At 39.3% G+C, this 19,580-nt stretch overlaps 1 protein-coding gene and 1 pseudogene across 2 annotated transcripts; both read left to right on the top strand.

Moving 5' to 3' along the window:
- The first annotated feature begins 173 nt into the window (after positions 1 to 173).
- On the top strand, positions 174 to 19,576 carry LOC146522998 (titin-like). Its single transcript, XM_085154177.1, has 16 exons — positions 174 to 489; positions 1,008 to 1,364; positions 1,487 to 1,711; positions 1,906 to 2,259; positions 2,385 to 2,615; positions 2,738 to 2,986; positions 3,499 to 3,762; positions 15,629 to 15,853; positions 16,048 to 16,401; positions 16,527 to 16,757; positions 16,880 to 17,128; positions 17,246 to 17,506; positions 17,785 to 17,866; positions 18,553 to 18,607; positions 18,858 to 19,000; positions 19,096 to 19,576. The coding sequence occupies exons 1-16, from the start codon at positions 348 to 350 to the stop codon at positions 19,166 to 19,168; spliced, it is 3,495 nt and encodes a 1,164-aa protein (XP_085010303.1). The 5' UTR covers positions 174 to 347; the 3' UTR covers positions 19,169 to 19,576.
- LOC146522999 (uncharacterized) lies at positions 13,876 to 15,652 on the top strand (annotated as a pseudogene). The gene is made up of 2 exons (XR_014871089.1): positions 13,876 to 14,277; positions 15,150 to 15,652. The product of XR_014871089.1 is annotated as an uncharacterized LOC146522999 (transcript).
- Positions 19,577 to 19,580: the final 4 nt, after the last annotated feature.

Here is a 19,580-nt window from a genome sequence, read left to right as displayed (position 1 = left end):
AGTCGGTTACAGCAGTTGGCAGGTTGATGTTTCTTGATGATTTATAACCTTTGCAAAGTAAATTTCTGGTCCCACAACATAAAACAACACTGAATTACCTTTGCTGTAGCAGCAACTTACTTTAATACAATTATTGGTTGCACATGCAGAAGTAAAATGATGAAATTGCAGCACTTTTAGTTGTCAGAAAGAGGAAGGAAGCAGCAGGTTAAACTAAGAAGTTTGTGTCTCGAACACAGTGAGATTGCAAAGCAGAAATTCTGCACTCCGATCACATTTTAGACATTTACAGTAACTGTGCACACTAACTATAGTGGACAGCACCATCAGATACACATCAGATCAATATGATGGACATCATTTCTTGTATATATCATTTACCTGCTGATGTGTTTGAACTTGTCTGCAGCCACAGCAAAGAGAGGAGGACACCAACCATGAGACTGAAAGGAGCACAAGCTGCAATCATCTGTCTTCTCACTTTGTCAGGTATTTTATATTTACATTTTCATATTTTACAGATAACAGACTTTTGATCAACTATAAGAAAATACACAGAAATATGGAACATTTGTAGTTTAGTACTTTTTAAACATTTTAAACTCCAGCTCTGTTTATGCAAGACTTGAAGAGAAAATAGTTTCTGTTAAACTTCTTTAACAGTAAATTTCTTTTTCAAGTGTGTTTTTTTCTGTTTGACAAGTCTTTCTTCAAGTACATCATAAATAACTGCTCACATGCAGACAAAGGTTGACCAATGTTTTAAGAAAGCTGTAAAGTTCCACACATCAGTTTCTGCTTTTCTCATTTATTTCGGTCACATCTCTTTTCTCACAAAAACTTTTCTCTTCAGTTCAGCCTCCTCGTGGCTCACAGGTGAAATTCCTTCGCTGCACCTTCAGAGTGTGTGTCCTCCTGCCTCAGCTCACATACAGGTTAACTGTAGAGAGCGTGGACACACCTTTAAAAGCAGAAGAATTCATTGTTTTGTTTCTGATGTGTTTCAGCAGTTCAGGGTGAGGATGGTTGGTCAGTGACTTACACCTCTACTCACATTTGTGCCTTAAAAGGATCAACAGTGGACATACGCTGCACCTACACGTACCCATCCAGAGTAAATGGGAACGTGACTGTAGTTGAAAAAGCTGTGTGGTTTACTAAAATGAAAGGTGATGAACATGTGGATGTGAGGACAGAGGCAGAGTTTGCAGGTCGTGTTCATTATCACTGTAATAACAAAGACTGCACTCTGAGAATCACAGACCTGAGAGAGAGCGACTCAGCTGAGTACAAGTTCAGATTTGTGACAAACCAACCAGGAGTGAAATATACTGGATCACCTGGAGTCACTCTGTCTGTCACAGGTATGATTTTTATATTTAAATGTATAACATGTTTTCAAAATAAAATGTTTTGGTGGAACTTTGAGACACTACAAGCTATGAATGTTGTGTATATTTTATATTTTGCTGTGTATAATTTTTAGTTCTCCAGGCACAAGTGATAAAAACTTGGCCAACCTGGTATCCTACTTGGAAAAAGGTGACGTGTCAGAGCAGTTGTCGTCTACCTGATCCTCATTCATATGTCTGGTACCAGAACGAAGTGAATATTGACAGAAAGGAGTCTTCTTTTGAAAAATACTTTAATCATACAGACAGCATTTCCTGTGCTGTAAAAGGATACGAGAAGCTTCCCTCTCCTTCAGTGTGTGAGTTTACTTCAGTCTTACACTGACAAAACATATCATTCATTTCTGTTTCTAATAAAAAAGATGTTGCTGCATCTTCATGTTTATTTTATATCTCAGTAAAGCCAATAAATCAACAATAAGTCCCAACAGCCTCCTGCTCTGTGGTGCTGCAGTCAAATCTTCCTCTAACAAATCTGTTTCATATATTTTAGGTGTTGATGATCAAACCTGTAACAGAGTGACTTACACCAGCAGAAGCATCTGTGCCCTCAAAGGTTCATCAGTGGACATTTCTTGCATCTACAGTCATACACATCCTGCTGTGTCCAAATTCTGGTTCAGTCCTGAACGTAGTCATCAGTGGCAGCATCGCTCACTCCCCGAGGACCTCAGAACAGACTCCCACTATGCAGGTCGTGTTGAGGTCATTGAAACAGGGAGAGGACGCTCCACTCTGAGAATCAGAGACCTGACAGAGAGGGATTCAGCCGAGTATCACTTTAAATTCAAAACACAAAGCTTTGAACTGAAGAGTAGTTTACCTGGAACAACTCTGACTGTCACAGGTACTGAAGAACACACACTGTTAGCAGGTTTTTGTTTTTGTGATCTCAGATATCAAATGTAGACTTACATATCCACACATAAAGCCTCTCTCTACATGATGTCACTGCTGTGCTGTCATATTCAGCTCTGCAGGTGAAGGTGAGCAGAATAATATCAGTCCAGCAGACTCAGACTGCGGCAGAGCTCAAGTGTCAAAGCAGCTGCAGTCCAGCTGGTCGTCTTTCTTACGTCTGGTTCAAGAACGGACAGAAAAACACGACACAGCAAACCTCTGCTTATACAGACTACTTTAATCCTGGAGACATCATCTCCTGTGCTTTCTCTGGATACGAGGATTACTGCTCTCCATCAGTGTGTGAGTTTAATTCACGGTGTCACCAACAACATATCACAGCTCCAAGCCAGCTACAGTTTATCATGCTGTAATGTTACATGAGTTTAAACGCCAACTTTAATAAAGAAATCTTTTATCTTCAGATCCTTCAAAGCTTCCCTCTGTGTCAGTGAGTCCCTCTGGTGAGATAGTGGAGGGCAGTTCAGTCACTCTGACCTGTCGTACACATGCTAATCCAGCAGCTAAGAACACTTTGTACAAAGGCAACCAAATCTTGCCTCTAACACCAGAAGGTATTTATAATTTCACCTCCATCAGCTCTGAGGACAGAGGAATCTACGACTGCAAGACTGAGGATCAGCTCTCTATGTCTTTATTCATAGATGTCCAGTGTAAGTAAACATCAGCAGATCAGTGATCAGCTGGGAGTTGTGTTCAATTTATTTCCATCATATGAACAATACACAGAAGTTCATTGAGCAAAGAATACAAAAGGCTATACAAATAACGCAACTACATTTCAATATCGCTTCACCTGTTCTGATTCAGCTAAATATCAAAAATGAGTTGGAAGAAGCTCACACTTCTTTAATGCCCCTTTCACCATAAGTTATCGATCAATATTTGAGCTTCCTTACTGATAAAATCTGCACAAATAATATTGAACGTATTTCTAATATAATATATACAGCACACATAGCACAAATTATGATAATAGTTAATATCATAGTATTATAAGAATTCTTATTTTCATATGAATTATGATCATATCACATCATATGATCATTATATCAGTGATTAACAGTTTCCTGTCATGTTTTTATTCTTGATGGAAATTTTCTCACACTGAATATTAAAATGTTGCTGTAAAAATTTCACAATAATTTTTCTCGGTTTCCTCCAGATGCTCCAAAGATTCCCTCTGTGTCAGTCAGTCCCTCTGGTCAGTTAGTGGAGGGCAGTTCAGTGACTCTGACCTGCAGCAGTGATGCTAACCCAGCAGCTAACTACACCTGGTACAAGGAGGATGATAACTCAGCAAAAGCATCTGGACAGAACTTCATCATCACTGACTTCAGACCTGAACACAGTGGGAGTTATTACTGTGAAGCCCAGAACACAAGAGGACGTCGCAGCTCCACCTCCCATCATCTCACTGTTGTGACAGGTGCTCTTTCTACATTTACAAGTCTGTTTACCGCAACAATTTTCATTGATGCATTACTAAAACAACAGTTACAAAGAAAATAAGATTCCTCTCCAGGTTTTCAAAAACAAAGTGTATGCTCTCTCTCAATCCCATCAAATTTCTTTCTCCATTTTTAGGGAAATCAATAATAATACAGAATATTATCAGATTAACTTTGGTGATCCTGATGCTGATTCCTCTGCTTCTTGTGATTTTGTGGATGAGGTAAAATAAAACATTGCTCTGTTGCAGAAGTGGTCTTTGACTTTCTAATTTAATAGTTGTACATTTAAAATGTGATTATTTATTATTAGCAAGAAGAAACCTTGGAGCTCTACAGCTGAATCAAATGAACGTATGGAGACAATGGAGGTGAGAGTGAGATAGAGACAGTGTCAGAATTGAATTGATGTTGTTGAAACATCTTGTCTAATCTCTTACTCTGTTTAATATACTATCATTATCCATGCTATTGTAAATATTTTAGTAGTTTATTACAAATGGATTTTTAGTAGAAAAGTTAATTTCTGTAAAAACATTTGACCACATTTTATAAAGAAATCTGATTGTATCCATGACAATCTGTTTTGAGTTTGCTGGATGGAAACATCAGGCCAACCTCCAAGCAAAAGTTCACCATCTAATTTTTGAGAAGATCTAATCAGAAACTCTGTTACTTTGTACAGATGCAGTCAAACCAAAAACAGGACTCGGCTGATGGAAACAGAAAGTAAAAAACAGCACAGTGGAGAGTGATGCTGATGCATAGAGATTTATATTTTTATTTTTAGCTCCAGTTATATAAAGTTTATTTGTCGTTAGATGTTAGACTACAATTACAGCTTATTTTTGGTCTTCTGTTACCTGTTCAGACAAACAAAAATATGCTGATCTAGAAGAAAATATTTTACAGCACTTGCGGCTTGTTTTTTGTTAACAAAAGAGAAAAACCTGCAGCTACAACAGCTCTGTATATTGAAGATCAGTTCCCTGTGAATGCTACAGAGGTCATCATTATGCAACAAGTTTTGTTTTTCGAGTTGAAATAAACTCTTTATTTTTTCAAAATAGACGTTTCATGTACTTCTCTTTCAGAGGTTGATGCTTGTCATTGCAACACATTATTACAAAGGTAGAACACACCATAAAGCAAAAATAACTGCTTCATGAATTCAGACATCGCTGGATTTGATATGAAAAAAAAAAATGCCAAGATTATAAACTCTGCCAGTTATCAGCAGCTGGATAGATTTACAAGCACAATCCCAAGACCTGACACAGCATGCTATATGTGACCTACATTACAGCAGTCATTGGATGCATATGCAAAGATAAAAATAATGATGAGCTTGACCTCATAATGATCTTTACCAGCACCAAACAATTTAGCTAGAGTCTACCTTTATGTAGTACACTGTGACAAGGAGCCGACACACTCACAAGCAGTGATTCAGGACAAGAGTCCATTTATTCACCTTCACGTACTCTATTAGAACAATTAATCTAAATTCAGACAAAAAACATAAAATCTGAGTAGGAAGAAAATAAAAATCAGTGATGTGATGACAGTGGGTGCAAACATACAAGTACTACAGGCGAAGGTTGACAAGCTCGTGATTAATTTCATTTGTGAAGGTCATTTTCTGTGGTTGAACAACCTTCTTTTAGATAACTTTCATTGACACTGAATCCACAATGAAAAGTCATTTGCAGGCATACTCGACCATAATAGAGGGAGCTGCCAATAAGAAGAAAAAAACTTTGATTTTGCACCTCAGTAAAGTCAGCCATGTTGCCACCATTACAGATTGTTGGACAGCACACCAGCAAAGTTTCATAGGGGTCACAGCTCTTTGGATAGATGAGGAAACCTTGGAGAGCTGATCTACTGCCCATTCAATTAAATTTTATTTATATAGCACCAAATCACAACAATAGTTGCCTCAAGGCGCTTTATATTGTACAGATCGTACAATAATAGATACAGAGAAAAGCCAACAATCATATGACCCCCTATGAGCAAGCACTTTGGCGACAGTGGAAAGGAAAAATTCCCTTTTAACAGGAAGAAACCTCCGGCAGAACCAGGCTCAGGGAGGGGCTAATAAACTAATAACTGAGGTAGCTTCAGCCATTGTTTTCCATTTGTCTTTTACTCCATAGTTTAGAAACAAAAAACTTTTCACTATGAATTCTTCACAGTCATTCCTGATAGCATCCTCCCCCTTCTCTTGCATGAGCCGTGTGATTCTTTCCAGATCTATGTATGTTGAGTTCCACTGAGTTTGATTGGGCCGGATAAGTTGGAAAATTCATTTACTTTCCACAATTTCTGCCATGTAGGACCGACCCGACTTATTCCAGGTGATAGCCATTTGTATGCATCATGCATCTCTTGCAGCATCTGTTGTGGCAACTAAATTTAATAGGTGGCATGCACACGTTTGATGTGGAAGAATCTGATACTCAAGACTGGCATCTTGCTCCAGGATGATGAATGTCTGGGTAGTCCCCTTTGGTCTCTTCAGAAGTCTTTATCCGACTCTGATGCTGCTTTCTCAGGCCGACGTTGTTCACCAAACACAAGGAATGCTTTTATAAAGTTCAAGCCACTGTCTGGTGTAGTTCTTACGACTTCCCACCTTATTCTGTGTTGACAATGAATGTCATCAAGGGCATCAGCTAGGACATCAAAGGTGTGGGACCCTTTCAACCCCTGGCAAGCAAGGCCAGCTGTCAGTATTTTTATTTTTTTGCACTGTTTTGTAGAGACATGATAATTCCTTCAAGGCGAGTTAAAATGTATCCTAACAATAAACCTTGGGTGACTAAATCTGTGAAGTCCAGCATACAGAAAAGGAATCATATCTTTAAACATGGTACACCTTCTGACCTCCAGATAGCCAGTAAGGAGCTGAAAATTGAAAGTCTGACGGAAATATAAAGCAGACTTGGAGAGCAAAATGGCTGCAAATAAGCTGGTTCATGTCCAGTCTTAGAAAAACAGCAAGCCTTTGGGACCCAAAGAATAGCAGCAGTGTCACTCTGCATGGCTTCCATTCAGACTCTGAGTTAACTGATGCTAACTCAGAGTCTGGCCTTCCACTCCATAATAAATAAGTCTTAAGGACCCGATAACATACATTTATAGTCATTTACTTAAACCTTGCACTCAAAAAAAGTAAGTTTATGTAGCACTAAATCACAGCAGCTGCCTGAAGATATTGTTAAGCAAAGACACTACAATAAAATAACTTATACACACAAAATCATTTCTCTTAGACTTCAGTTAAAGCTCACATTGTGAAATATGTTGAATGTTATAAATATCTTAGAACAGTGTTGATTCAAAGCTTTATTATGATGTATTTAAGCTGTGTGCAAAAAGGGGCACCAGAAATATTCATGTTTGTTTCTCATTTTCACAGCGATTAAACCATGATGATTCTCCTTTGTCATGCATTTGTTGAATCTGTTTTTCTTTTTCTTTAGTGTTGTGTTTTGGATATCTGTAAGCAACAGAAACTTAGTCAAACTGTTAAGTGGCCCAATTGGCTAAATGGTGAATCACCAGCTGAACCAAGCACCCATGCAAACAAGTCGGGTACAGCAACGGCAGGTTGATGTTTCTTGAAGATTCCTTTGTAAAATAGCCAGCCATTATTTTTAGCCATTTATTCTTTTTTTTTCTTTTCTTTCAGTGAGTCTTTGTTTTTCAGTATCTTGTACTATGGGCAATGTCGGAATTTATATTTTTTGTATTGTCATTTATTCTTAGAAATATATAATCATTTGTATGCCGATAAAGTATCTTATCCTTATTAGGTCTGATAAGAGTCTGTGTGCACTTGTGCATCATGAGATGAGCGGAAGCAGCCTTGACGTTATAATTTCCATTATAGCTGTAGAAACCAGACTGTCTTATTCGTTATCTTAAATTGTAAGACTTCACACCTTTAAATGTCAAACTCCAAGTTCATGTTTTTATATTTTAGCAAGACGCGTACTTCTGCTTTTCTTCATACCTCATACACACAGTTTAAGTTAATTGAAAGGTCGTATGTGGCCCTGCGACAGACTGGCGACCTGTCCAGGGTGTACCCCGCCTCTCGCCCTATGACAGCTGGGATAGGCTCCAGCGCCCTCCACGTCCCTGAAAAGGATAAGCGGAAGCAAATGGATGGATGGATGGATGGAAAGGTCGTATGTCTATGTATGGTATAGCTGGAAACATACACACACACACACATACAGAATATAGACACTGATGTTGCTTAAGAATGTCACACAATGTTCCCTCTAAGCTGCACAGATTCTAACCTGAATTGAAATTAAAGTAAATATGTGCCACCGGTGTTTTAGCTAGCAAAGCAGCTGACGTGGACTGAAGCCACGTTAATGACAACGTGTACAACCACTGGAGATGTGAGCAGGACAGACGGAACAATTGACGGAAAACTTGTGGACTTTACACCAGTTTTTAAATTGTGTTGATAGGCCACGAAAAACCAGAGTTGTGATAAAAAAATATGCAATGTTTGGTTTTCCTGGATACTACCGTTGTTCATATTTACTGTGGGAAGAAATGCTGAAAACTGTGATTTTTAAGGAAAACGCTCGAATGCACTGTCCACCTGTGAGCAAAGACAAAACCAATACACCCCCTACCCTTTCCCATTGCTCGAAAAATGTACCATGTCAACCAATCAAAACATGGCATTTAGTTGTTAAGATACGGTGCTTTGAGATGTGAGACATTTGCAACGTTTAGCGCAAATGTTGTGTAGTTAGTGTGTAGTGTAGTCAATAGTTTTGTTGTGTGTGTCAGAACAATGAGGCAACTGCTGAATGTTGCAGGTGTTACAGGAGTGATACATCTGCTGTTATCAGGCCTGTAGGTATCAGGCTGTTGTTCTCCTTTATCTCATAGTGGACAGAAATTATTTTTTGGAGTGACACAAATAATTTGTGTGGCATCAAATTTGATGCAGAACAGCTGATTGTTCTGTAAATAGTTTAAAATGTTTGTTTAAAAAATGCCTTGGCTGCATTTTTAGATAAACAGCTGCAAAAAAAATTGTTGTTTGCAAAACTCAGTTACTTTTTTGAAGAAGTAACTATATAATTAATTGCCAAACATTGGTCTTTATTTACTGTATTTTGCAGACAGGGAGTTACAGAACTCTCTCCCAGACCACAGACTCATAATCAGTGTTGGGTAAGTCACTTTAAATTAGTAATTTAGTTACATTACTAGTTACTTCCATCAAAAGTAACTCAGTTACTTCAAGTTACTCGTTACTTTCAAAGTAACTAGTTATAGGGAAAGTAACTTTGGTTTTACTCAGACTTCTCTTGTTAATGTGTTGCTTCCGTAACTGGATACCCAGCAACTTTGCCAGTCTTCTAGCTTGCTTACTTGCCACAAGTGCACTGTGCCACCTACCAATAGAAAGGAAAAGATAATGTGCATATTTCCACGAGAGAAATCCCACGCCTGGACCGTCATTGACCGCCGCCATGATTCTAGCCTACGTCACTGGGACAAAATATCGGCATTTTGACTAGAGACCGGCCCACCATTATAGGAAAAATCATAAAGCCTTTGAATGAAAACAAACACTGTTGTGACAGTGATGTTCACTGTCTTGATGGTGTATATGTATCAATCTATCAATCGTTTGTTGTAAGTCTCAGATAATTATTTATTAAAAGTGAGACATTTTAAATGAGAATAAGAAAGTATTTATTTGTGCCCCCCTTTCCCTGTTAATGCCCTACCTGCCCCCCTGGTAACACTTTGCTAGACCCGCCCCTGCACAGTAACCAGCTGTCAGCTACTTAGAAAAGGATCCTGGTGTTATTTGTCTCTCAGAAACAGTTCATAACTTCCCTTCAACTCATTCATGTCACCTAAAATGTAAACCTGTTTCTTCATCACAGCTCTGATGATTCAGTAAGGACGTCTCCTGGTTTCATCTTCATGTTTCCCTCTCACCAGATATCCAAACCGATATCATGACCAGCAGCTTTTACAGCTGTGGCTCCAGCAAACATCAGCTGTACTAGAAATTAATATTAAATAAATTCTAACAACAGCTGATCAAACGTGCTGCTGTTGCTTAATGCGACATCTGCTGGTTTCCTCTTTCTGGCGCGAAGTGGGCGATAAACAAACAAGAGAGAAAAGCCGATCAGCTGATCATTGATCAGTTTCATGTTTGAAGTAGAAACAGGAGAGGGAGGGAGAGAGAATGAGAGAAGAAGAGGCAGCTGACAGCTTAAAGGCGCAGAATAACTCCAGCTTTGTGTCTTTTTTATTCTATCTGAAGTCCGGGACAAAGTGCGTTCCTTTTCACCTCATTACAAAACGCATAATGTTTTCTCTGAATACGAGAGGATTCTGTTTTTTAGGGGATGGTTGGAAACTCTAATAATTAACCTTAGGAACAAAATAAAGTTCAAGATCAGTAACATCATAGCACCCACCCAGCTGTATAGAAACCCTGTCATGCTAGCTAGTACGCAGTACGAAAAAGTCAGAATAACGAAAATAAACTGCACCTAAACTTGGTTTATATCTGACCCAGATAGACTGCAGGTCATAACTTCTTACCTGAAGTTCAGTTCACACTTGGACCGGCGGCCGCTTCGGGTCTCTCCTCTTGCCTCCCCTTTCTCTCATCCACCTGTTGGCCTCCACCACTTGCTAATGTTACTGAATCTGTGGAAGCGCCGCGATAGCCACCACACGAAGTAACGAATAACGATCTAAATCCCAGTAACGAGTAACGCGTTTCTGATTTTGGCATAATAACTAGTTACCGTGCTCGTTACCACAATAATAACGTAGCTACTGTAACGCGTTACTTAATAACGCGTTAGTCCCAACACTGCTCATTTGTTTTCAAAGTTGGAGTTCAAGTTATTTTTACTTCCAAGAGTGTTAACATACTACACAGGTCATAAACAAGATTTTTTTTTTAATTTTCATTGTAAGTGGGCTAAAGCAGTTAATTAAAAGTAGTCTAACATAAATGTAAATACTGTAATTTAACTTGTAACTTGGATGGATTCGATGCTGGCGTGACCACAGTGCACATGTCTGCTGTTGCTCACAGTGGTCCAAGAGATCGCTCAGGAAGTTTGTGCAGTCGCTCAGACACATAAAAAATTAGAGGGAATATTGGTCACATGTATTTGTAATGGCATATTCATGAATGATTGCATGCTGACAATAAAAAGTGCTGTAGCGCAGGAATCAGTTGAAGTTGGCTAAGGACAGGTGAAGGCCTGGGCTGGCTTCCCTTGCGAGCCACAAAGACAAAAAACTCTGTCTTATCTTGTTTTGTCGTGCAGTTTGTTGGTCTTGTGTTCCACTGGCCTAGATAAACCCTACAGGCAATAGTTGTCTTACGTGGCTGTATTGATATATATACAGTGGGGCAAAAAAGTATTTAGTCAGCCACCGATTGTGCAAGTTCCCCCACTTAAAATGATGACAGAGGTCAGTAATTTGCACCAGAGGTACACTTCAACTGTGAGAGACAGAATGTGAAAAAAAAATCCATGAATTCACATGGTAGGATTTGTAAAGAATTTATTCGTAAATCAGGGTGGAAAATAAGTATTTGGTCACCTCAAACAAGGAAAATCCCTGGCTCTCACAGACCTGTAACGTCTTCTGTAAGAAGCTTTTCTGTCCCCCACTCGTTACCTGTATGAATGGCACCTGTTTGACCTCATCATCTGTATAAAAGACACCTGTCCACAGCCTCAACCAGTCAGACTCCAAACTCCGCCATGGCCAAGACCAAAGAGCTTTCGAAGGACACCAGGAAAAGAATTGTAGACCTGCACCAGACTGGGAAGAGTGAATCTACAATAGGCAAGCAGCTTGGTGTGAAAAAATCAACTGTGGGAGCAATCATCAGAAAATGGAAGACATATTATATATATTATACCACTGATAATCTCCCTCGATCTGGGGCTCCACGCAAGATCTCATCCCGTGGGGTCAAAATGATCATGAGAACGGTGAGCAAAGATCCCAGAACCACACGGGGGGACCTGGTGAATGACCTGCAGAGAGCTGGGACCAAAGTAACAAAGGTCACCATCAGTAACACACTACAACGGCAGGGAATCAAATCCCGCAGTGCCAGACGTGTTCCTCTGCTGAAGCCAGTGCATGTCCAGGCCCGTCTGAAGTTTGCCAGAGAGCACATGGATGATACAGCAGAGGATTGGGAGAATGTCATGTGGTCAGATGAAACCAAAGTAGAACTTTTTGGTATAAACTCAACTCGTCGTGTTTGGAGGAAGAAGAATACTGAGTTGCATCCCAAGAACACCATACCTACTGTGAAGCATGGGGGTGGAAACATCATGCTATGGGGCTGTTTTTCTGCCAAGGGGACAGGACGACTGATCCGTGTTAAGGACAGAATGAATGGGGCCAAGTATCGTGAGATTTTGAGCCAAAACCTCCTTCCATCAGTGAGAACTTTGAAGATGAAACGAGGCTGGGTCTTCCAACATGACAATGATCCAAAACACACCGCCCGGGCAACAAAGGAGTGGCTCCGTAAGAAGCATTTGAAAGTCCTGGAGTGGCCTAGCCAGTCTCCAGACCTCAACCCCATAGAAAATCTGTGGCGGGAGTTGAAAGTCCCCAAAACATCACTGCTCTTGAGAAGATCTGCATGGAGGAATGGGCCAAAATACCAGCTACTGTGTGTGCAAACCTGGTAAAGACCTATAGTAAACGTTTGACCTCTGTTATTGCCAACAAAGGTTATGTTACAAAGTATTGAGTTGTATTTTTGTTATTGACCAAATACTTATTTTCCACCCTGATTTACGAATAAATTCTTTACAAATCCTACCATGTGAATTCATGGATTTTTTTTTCACATTCTGTCTCTCACAGTTGAAGTGTACCTCTGGTGCAAATTACTGACCTCTGTCATCATTTTAAGTGGGGGAACTTGCACAATCGGTGGCTGACTAAATACTTTTTTGCCCCACTGTATATATATATATATATATATACATATATATATATATTAGGGGTGCAACGATACACAAAATTCACGGTTCGGTTCGATACTTTAGTGTCACGGTTCGATATTTTTTTGATACAAAAAAATGTTCATGCCTTTTTAATTTGTCATTTATTAAAATTATAAGTATATATTTTAACTCAAAAGCACAGTTTTTAAATTTAATGTTGCTGAAACAACAAAATAATAAAAATAAATAATCTGATTGAGAAATCGCTCATCTTTGGAAAAGAGAGTTTATTACAGAGAAATGGCTCTTTCCAAAATAAAAGCTATACTATACGCTTCTTCTGGGCTATATTCTCAGCAGCATATTAAACATATCAGGTCCCCATAAGGAGAATCATGTGCTAACGGCTGTCTAAATGACTCGGGTAAAGTTTGTAGCATGCGTGCTTGTTGTTTTTGTCTGCTTCCACTTGTCTTTGCAGTAGGATGATGTCGGAGTAAATGTGCAGTCATATTCGTTGTGTTACCACTAGTGCTGTCAGCGTTAATCTTGTTAAAATGACATTAACGCCACAACACGGCAAATCTCCGTTAACGAGTTACCGTGGATTTCCCCGTGCGTGGGGCTGGACGGCATCAACACGTTAACACGTTAACAAGCTAACTGCGCTAACACACTAGTTCCCACCAATGTAATTGAGCATTGCGTGGCACATCCAACATACTGTTTTACTTTTGTCCATGACGCGCTTACCTTCAGGGTCATACCTCACATGAAAACCAAAATAGTTCCAAACACCAGATCTGAATGAGGGTGGGGGAGGTTCAATTTCGGGTAGCGTTCAGTGGAGTGCAGCCTAGGCGGAGTAGTCGAACGCAGATCCAGTGAGCGCTCAACACAGACAGCATCGTCAGAAGAAAAGTTGATTAAATAAAAAAAATTAATTGTATTGTTCGATACAATGCATGCTGAACCTAAAGCACTGTATCGAACCTAAATGTCACGTGTACCCTATAGGGTTTTATTATTTTCACATATGTGTAATAATAGTGTGTGAGAGGTGGTATATTTGTCTCGGCTGTGCGGACCACTTCAGTTTGTCTTTGGCTGTTTATTCTTGTCACTGGATGGATATGCAGAAGTAAAATGATGAAATTGCAGGACTTTTTGTTGTCAGAAAGAGGAAGGAAGCAGCAGGTTAAACTGAGAAGTTTGTGTCTTGAACACAGTGAGATTGCAAAGCAGAAATTCTGCACTCCGATCACATTTTAGGCATTTACAGTAACTGTGCACACTAACTATAGTGGACAGCACCATCAGCTACACATCAGATCAATATGATCGACATCATTTCTTGTATATATCATTTACCTGCTGATGTGTTTGAACTTGTCTGCAGCCACAGCAAAGAGAGGAGGACACCAACCATGAGACTGAAAGGAGCACAAGCTGCAATCATCTGTCTTCTCACTTTGTCAGGTATTTTATATTTACATTTTCATATTTTACAGATAACAGACTTTTGATTAACTATAAGAAAATACACAGAAATATGGAACATTTGTAGTTTAGTACTTTCTAAATATTTTAAGCTCCAGCTCTGTTTATGCAAAAGTTGAAGAGAAAAAAGTTTCTGTTAAACTTTCCTCTGCCTCCATTTTGTCACATTAGCAAGAAAACACACAGACACAACACAAAGAAACAAACTGAGTTAAACAATGAAGCTACACTAAAATCACACAAAGGTCCAAGTGTCATTTTAATGATGTTGATATAAAATAACACCTGAACACAGTCTGTAAAACATTTTTTTAAATATTTTGAACCGTAAATTGTCTCGACCTCTCTTACAGAGAGCTTGTATCCTCAGTTACACAATCAGTACTTTAAATGCATTGAGTTTACAACTGTGAATGCAGTCACGCTGGGACTGCTTGGTCTTATTCTTATTATTCTTATTATCACTCAGCTGTAACCTGCTTTTAGTTAGTTTCAGCATCAGTTTTTTTTCGAGAGCACTTTTCCTGTTTGACAATTCTTCCCGCAAGTGCATCATAAATAACTGCTCACATGCAGACAAAGGTTGACCAATGTTTTAAGAAACTTTCCCATCAGCTGTAAAGTTCCACACATCAGTTTCTGCTTTTCTCATTTATTTCGGTCACATCTCTTTTCTCACAAAAACCTTTCTCTTCAGTTCAGCCTCCTCGTGGCTCACAGGTGAAATTCCTTCGCTGCACCTTCAGAGTGTGTGTCCTCCTGCCTCAGCTCACATACAGGTTAACTGTAGAGAGCGTGGACACACCTTTAAAAGCAGAAGAATTCATTGTTTTGTTTCTGATGTGTTTCAGCAGTTCAGGGTGAGGATGGTTGGTCAGTGACTTACACCTCTACTCACATTTGTGCCTTAAAAGGATCAACAGTGGACATACGCTGCACCTACACGTACCCATCCAGAGTAAATGGGAACATGACTGTAGCTGAAAAAGCTGTGTGGTTTACTAAAATGAAAGGTGATGAACATGTGGATGTGAGGACAGAGGCAGAGTTTGCAGGTCGTGTTCATTATCACTGTAATAACAAAGACTGCACTCTGAGAATCACAGACCTGAGAAAGAGCGACTCAGCTGAGTACAAGTTCAGATTTGTGACAAACCAACCAGGAGTGAAATATACTGGATCACCTGGAGTCACTCTGTCTGTCACAGGTATGATTTTTATATTTAAATGTATAACATGTTTTCAAAATAAAATGTTTTGGTGGAACTTTGAGACACTACAAGCTATGAATGTTGTGTATATTTTATATTTTGCTGTGTATAATTTTTAGTTCTCCAGGTGCAAGTGATAAAAACTTGGCCAATCTTGTATCCTACTTGGAAAAAGGTGACGTGTCAGAGCAGTTGTCGTCTACCTGATCCTCATTCATATGTCTGGTACCAGAACGAAGTGAATATTGACAGAAGGGAGTCTTCTTTTGAAAAATACTTTGATCATACAGACAGCATTTCCTGTGCTGTAAAAGGATACGAGAAGCTTCCCTCTCCTTCAGTGTGTGAGTTTACTTCAGTCTTACACTGACAAAACATATCATTCATTTCTGTTTCTAATAAAAAAGATGTTGCTGCATCTTCATGTTTATTTTATATCTCAGTAAAGCCAATAAATCAACAATAAGTCCCAACAGCCTCCTGCTCTGTGGTGCTGCAGTCAAATCTTCCTCTAACAAATCTGTTTCATATATTTTAGGTGTTGATGATCAAACCTGTAACAGAGTGACTTACACCAGCAGAAGCATCTGTGCCCTCAAAGGTTCATCAGTGGACATTTCTTGCATCTTCAGTCATACACATCCTGCTGTGTCCAAATTCTGGTTCAGTCCTGAACGTAGTCATCAGTGGCAGCATCGCTCACACCCCGAGGACCTCAGAACAGACTCCCACTATGCAGGTCGTGTTGAGGTCATTGAAACAGGGAGAGGACGCTCTAATCTGAGAATCAGAGACCTGACAGAGAGGGATTCAGCCGAGTATCACTTTAAATTCAAAACACAAAGCTTTGAACTGAAGAGTAGTTTACCTGGAACAACTCTGACTGTCACAGGTACTGAAGAACACACACTGTTAGCAGGTTTTTGTTTTTGTGATCTCAGATATCAAATGTAGACTTACATATCCACACATAAAGCCTCTCTCTACATGATGTCACTGCTGTGCTGTCATATTCAGCTCTGCAGGTGAAGGTGAGCAGAATAATATCAGTCCAGCAGACTCAGACTGAGGCAGAGCTCAAGTGTCAAAGCAGCTGCAGTCCAGCTGGTCGTCTTTCTTACGTCTGGTTCAAGAACGGACAGAAAAACACGACACAGCAAACCTCTGCTTATACAGACTACTTTAATCCTGGAGACAACATCTCCTGTGCTTTCTCTGGATACGAGGATTACTGCTCTCCATCAGTGTGTGAGTTTAATTCACGGTGTCACCAACAACATATCACAGCTCCAAGCCACCTACAGTTTATCACGCTGTAATGTTACATGAGTTTAAACGCCAACTTTAATAAAGAAATCTTTTATCTGCAGATCCTTCAAAGCTTCCCTCTGTGTCAGTGAGTCCCTCTGGTGAGATAGTGGAGGGCAGTTCAGTCACTCTGACCTGTCGTACACATGCTAATCCAGCAGCTAAGAACACTTTGTACAAAGGCAACCAAATATTGCCTCTAACACCAGAAGGTATTTATAATTTCACCTCCATCAGCTCTGAGGACAGAGGAATCTACGACTGCAAGACTGAGGATCAGCTCTCTGTGTCTTTATTCATAGATGTCCAGTGTAAGTAAACATCAGCAGATCAGTGATCGGTTTGGATAACAGTTTCCTGTAATGTTTTCATTCTTGGTGGAAATTTTCTCACACTGAATGTAAATAATTTTTCTCGGTTTCCTCCAGATGCTCCAAAGATTCCCTCTGTGTCAGTCAGTCCCTCTGAGTTAGTGCAGGGCAGTTCAGTGACTCTGACCTGCAGCAGTGATGCTAACCCAGCAGGTAACTACACCTGGTACAAGGAGGATGATAACTCAGCAAAAGCATCTGGACAGAACTTCATCATCACTGACTTCAGACCTGAACACAGTGGGAGTTATTACTGTGAAGCCCAGAACACAAGAGGACGTCGCAGCTCCACCTCCCATCATCTCACTGTTGTGACAGGTAAGTTACTGATGCACCTGATGTTGAAACTGATAATATTATTGTTTGGTTTTCACCTCACAATAAAAACTACTGTGAGGGGACTGTTGTAATTTTTCACAAATGAAATTAAACTGAAAAAATAAAAAACATCCTGGAATCCTCGATTATCCAGTTTTGGTTTTAGTTCACAGCATTAAGTCCTGATATTCTAACATTTTTAGAGAAAATTGTATTATTTAATGATCAATCACTGATTAACCCATCAAGTTCAATGTTTTTGTTTCACTTACTTCCAGGCTCATGGGAACTTCCTGTAATGCTCTCAGTCTCTGTTACTGCTCTGGTCATCATACTCCTCTTTCTCCTGCTCTGGATTAGGTGGGATGTTTTAATAACTGATTTGGATTTTAAAGGTGTTTTTTGTTCAAGTCAATCTTAAGACAATAGTCAGAAATACATTTTCTGTCAAAAATATTCAACTTTGATATGTTAGTCTCATAACCTAGTTTTTGTCAGATTTGTGTGATTTCATGGCATCTTTAACAAAAACACGTGATGTAATCCTTCAGCGTTGTCGGGGTTTTGGCTACATGGTGTGAAGCTGATTAGTTAGTACAGATTATAAGAACATCGCTAAACAAGCAAGCAATCAATAAGTGCTGGAAAAACATCCAGCAAAGGGTTTGTGTAGCATTAAAACTTATGACTAACCAGCTCAGTCCATGGATTTCACTCGTTTTGAAAATCGCAGAATGATTGTGAGCCAAAACCTTTTATACTGGCAAGAATTTTAAAAGAGAGCTGCATAGAGATATGGCCTCTTATCTAATGTTGACTTCCTTTGAATGTTTATCCAGACTTTTCTGCACTTTTCTGATATATTTACATTACAACTTATGCTCATAACATCACTTTCCTGCAGGTTTGGTTGGCTGAAGACTGCTTCTGTTAGCTGTGATAATTTATCTTGTTCATAGTTTGTGAATTTATTCCACTGGACATTTGTATCATTAAAACATGAATCCATCCTGTTTGCTGAAATGTGTATTTTATTGTCTTATCAGAAGATCATTGAAACACCAATCAGAGGCTGCAGAGAGGCCAGACAATGGAGCACAGGTGAGTGATGAGACTTCAGATATTCCAGTGAAAACATCCTAAAACATAATGTTCAGACTTCAGAGTCACCAATTAGCTCAACCCATCACACAGACTGATTACATCCATTGTATCAATGTTCACCCATATTATTCATCTCGTCCTTCCACTTATTAGCAAAATCAAGACACCTTGAGGTAGTAACAGATATTTAGTTCCATTTGCAAAAAGTCAAAAAGCCCTAAAAAATGTTCATCCATGTGTTTCATAGACGGATGAAATTCAATATGCTGCTGTACAATTTAGTACAAACCGGCCAGACTTTGCTAGCTCCAACTTCAGCTCAGCTCAGCGTGACAGATATCAGGAAGAGAGTGTTATATACTCCACTATGAATGTCAGAAGTGCTAGAAGGTGAGCAGCTCTTCACACAGGATAACTGCACCTCACGTTTATTGTTTTAATACTTTGCATATGATAGTAGTATCATTCTAATGTTTACTTCACAGATCAAAACACCAAGCTGCTGTGGAGGATGCCTCTGCACTGTACAGCACCGTTAACAAACATCCCAGAGTGTGAACACAGCCTGGAGCTGCTGTGTGTTTCATCAGGCTCCTCTGTTTCTGGGGGTAATAAGTGACTTGCCATGAATATAAATCATCAACACAAACCTCCAAAATGACCATAATGTGAACAAACTTCTCATTTTATGTTTGTGTATTTTTATTTCTTCGTCATCACAGCTCATAACCGAGTACTTTGCTGGATGTATGATCAATTTTGAAATGTCTTTATATTTCCAATGTTAATTTCTGTTGCTTTATCTCACCAGTAGTTTAGGTTAACTGTAGTTTAAATATCTTGTTTAAAGTTCAAAGAGACAGATTAGTGATCTCTGGTGCCACCTTCAGACAAAAATACTTTGTGCTCAACAAAAAAAGTAAAGTTTTGACTGTCTCAGTTTTTCCAGATAAAGAAATGGTAATCTATT

Source organism: Neolamprologus multifasciatus, chromosome 3, assembly GCF_963576455.1.
Source record: "Neolamprologus multifasciatus chromosome 3, fNeoMul1.2, whole genome shotgun sequence".
Lineage (NCBI taxonomy): Eukaryota > Metazoa > Chordata > Actinopteri > Cichliformes > Cichlidae > Neolamprologus > Neolamprologus multifasciatus.
Note: the sequence above shows the minus strand (reverse complement) of the source record. Positions and strands in the feature narration are given on the sequence as shown.

Excerpts from the sequence above, each read along its gene's own strand:
- LOC146522998 (XM_085154177.1), top strand. The coding sequence starts at position 348 with ATGATGGACATCATTTCTTGTATATATCATTTACCTGCTGATGTGTTT. Across the intron at positions 3,763-15,628 it reads TCATCTCACTGTTGTGACAG|TTCTCCAGGTGCAAGTGATA; the intron begins GTGCTCTTTCTA and ends TATAATTTTTAG. Across the intron at positions 19,001-19,095 it reads AATGTCAGAAGTGCTAGAAG|ATCAAAACACCAAGCTGCTG; the intron begins GTGAGCAGCTCT and ends TTTACTTCACAG.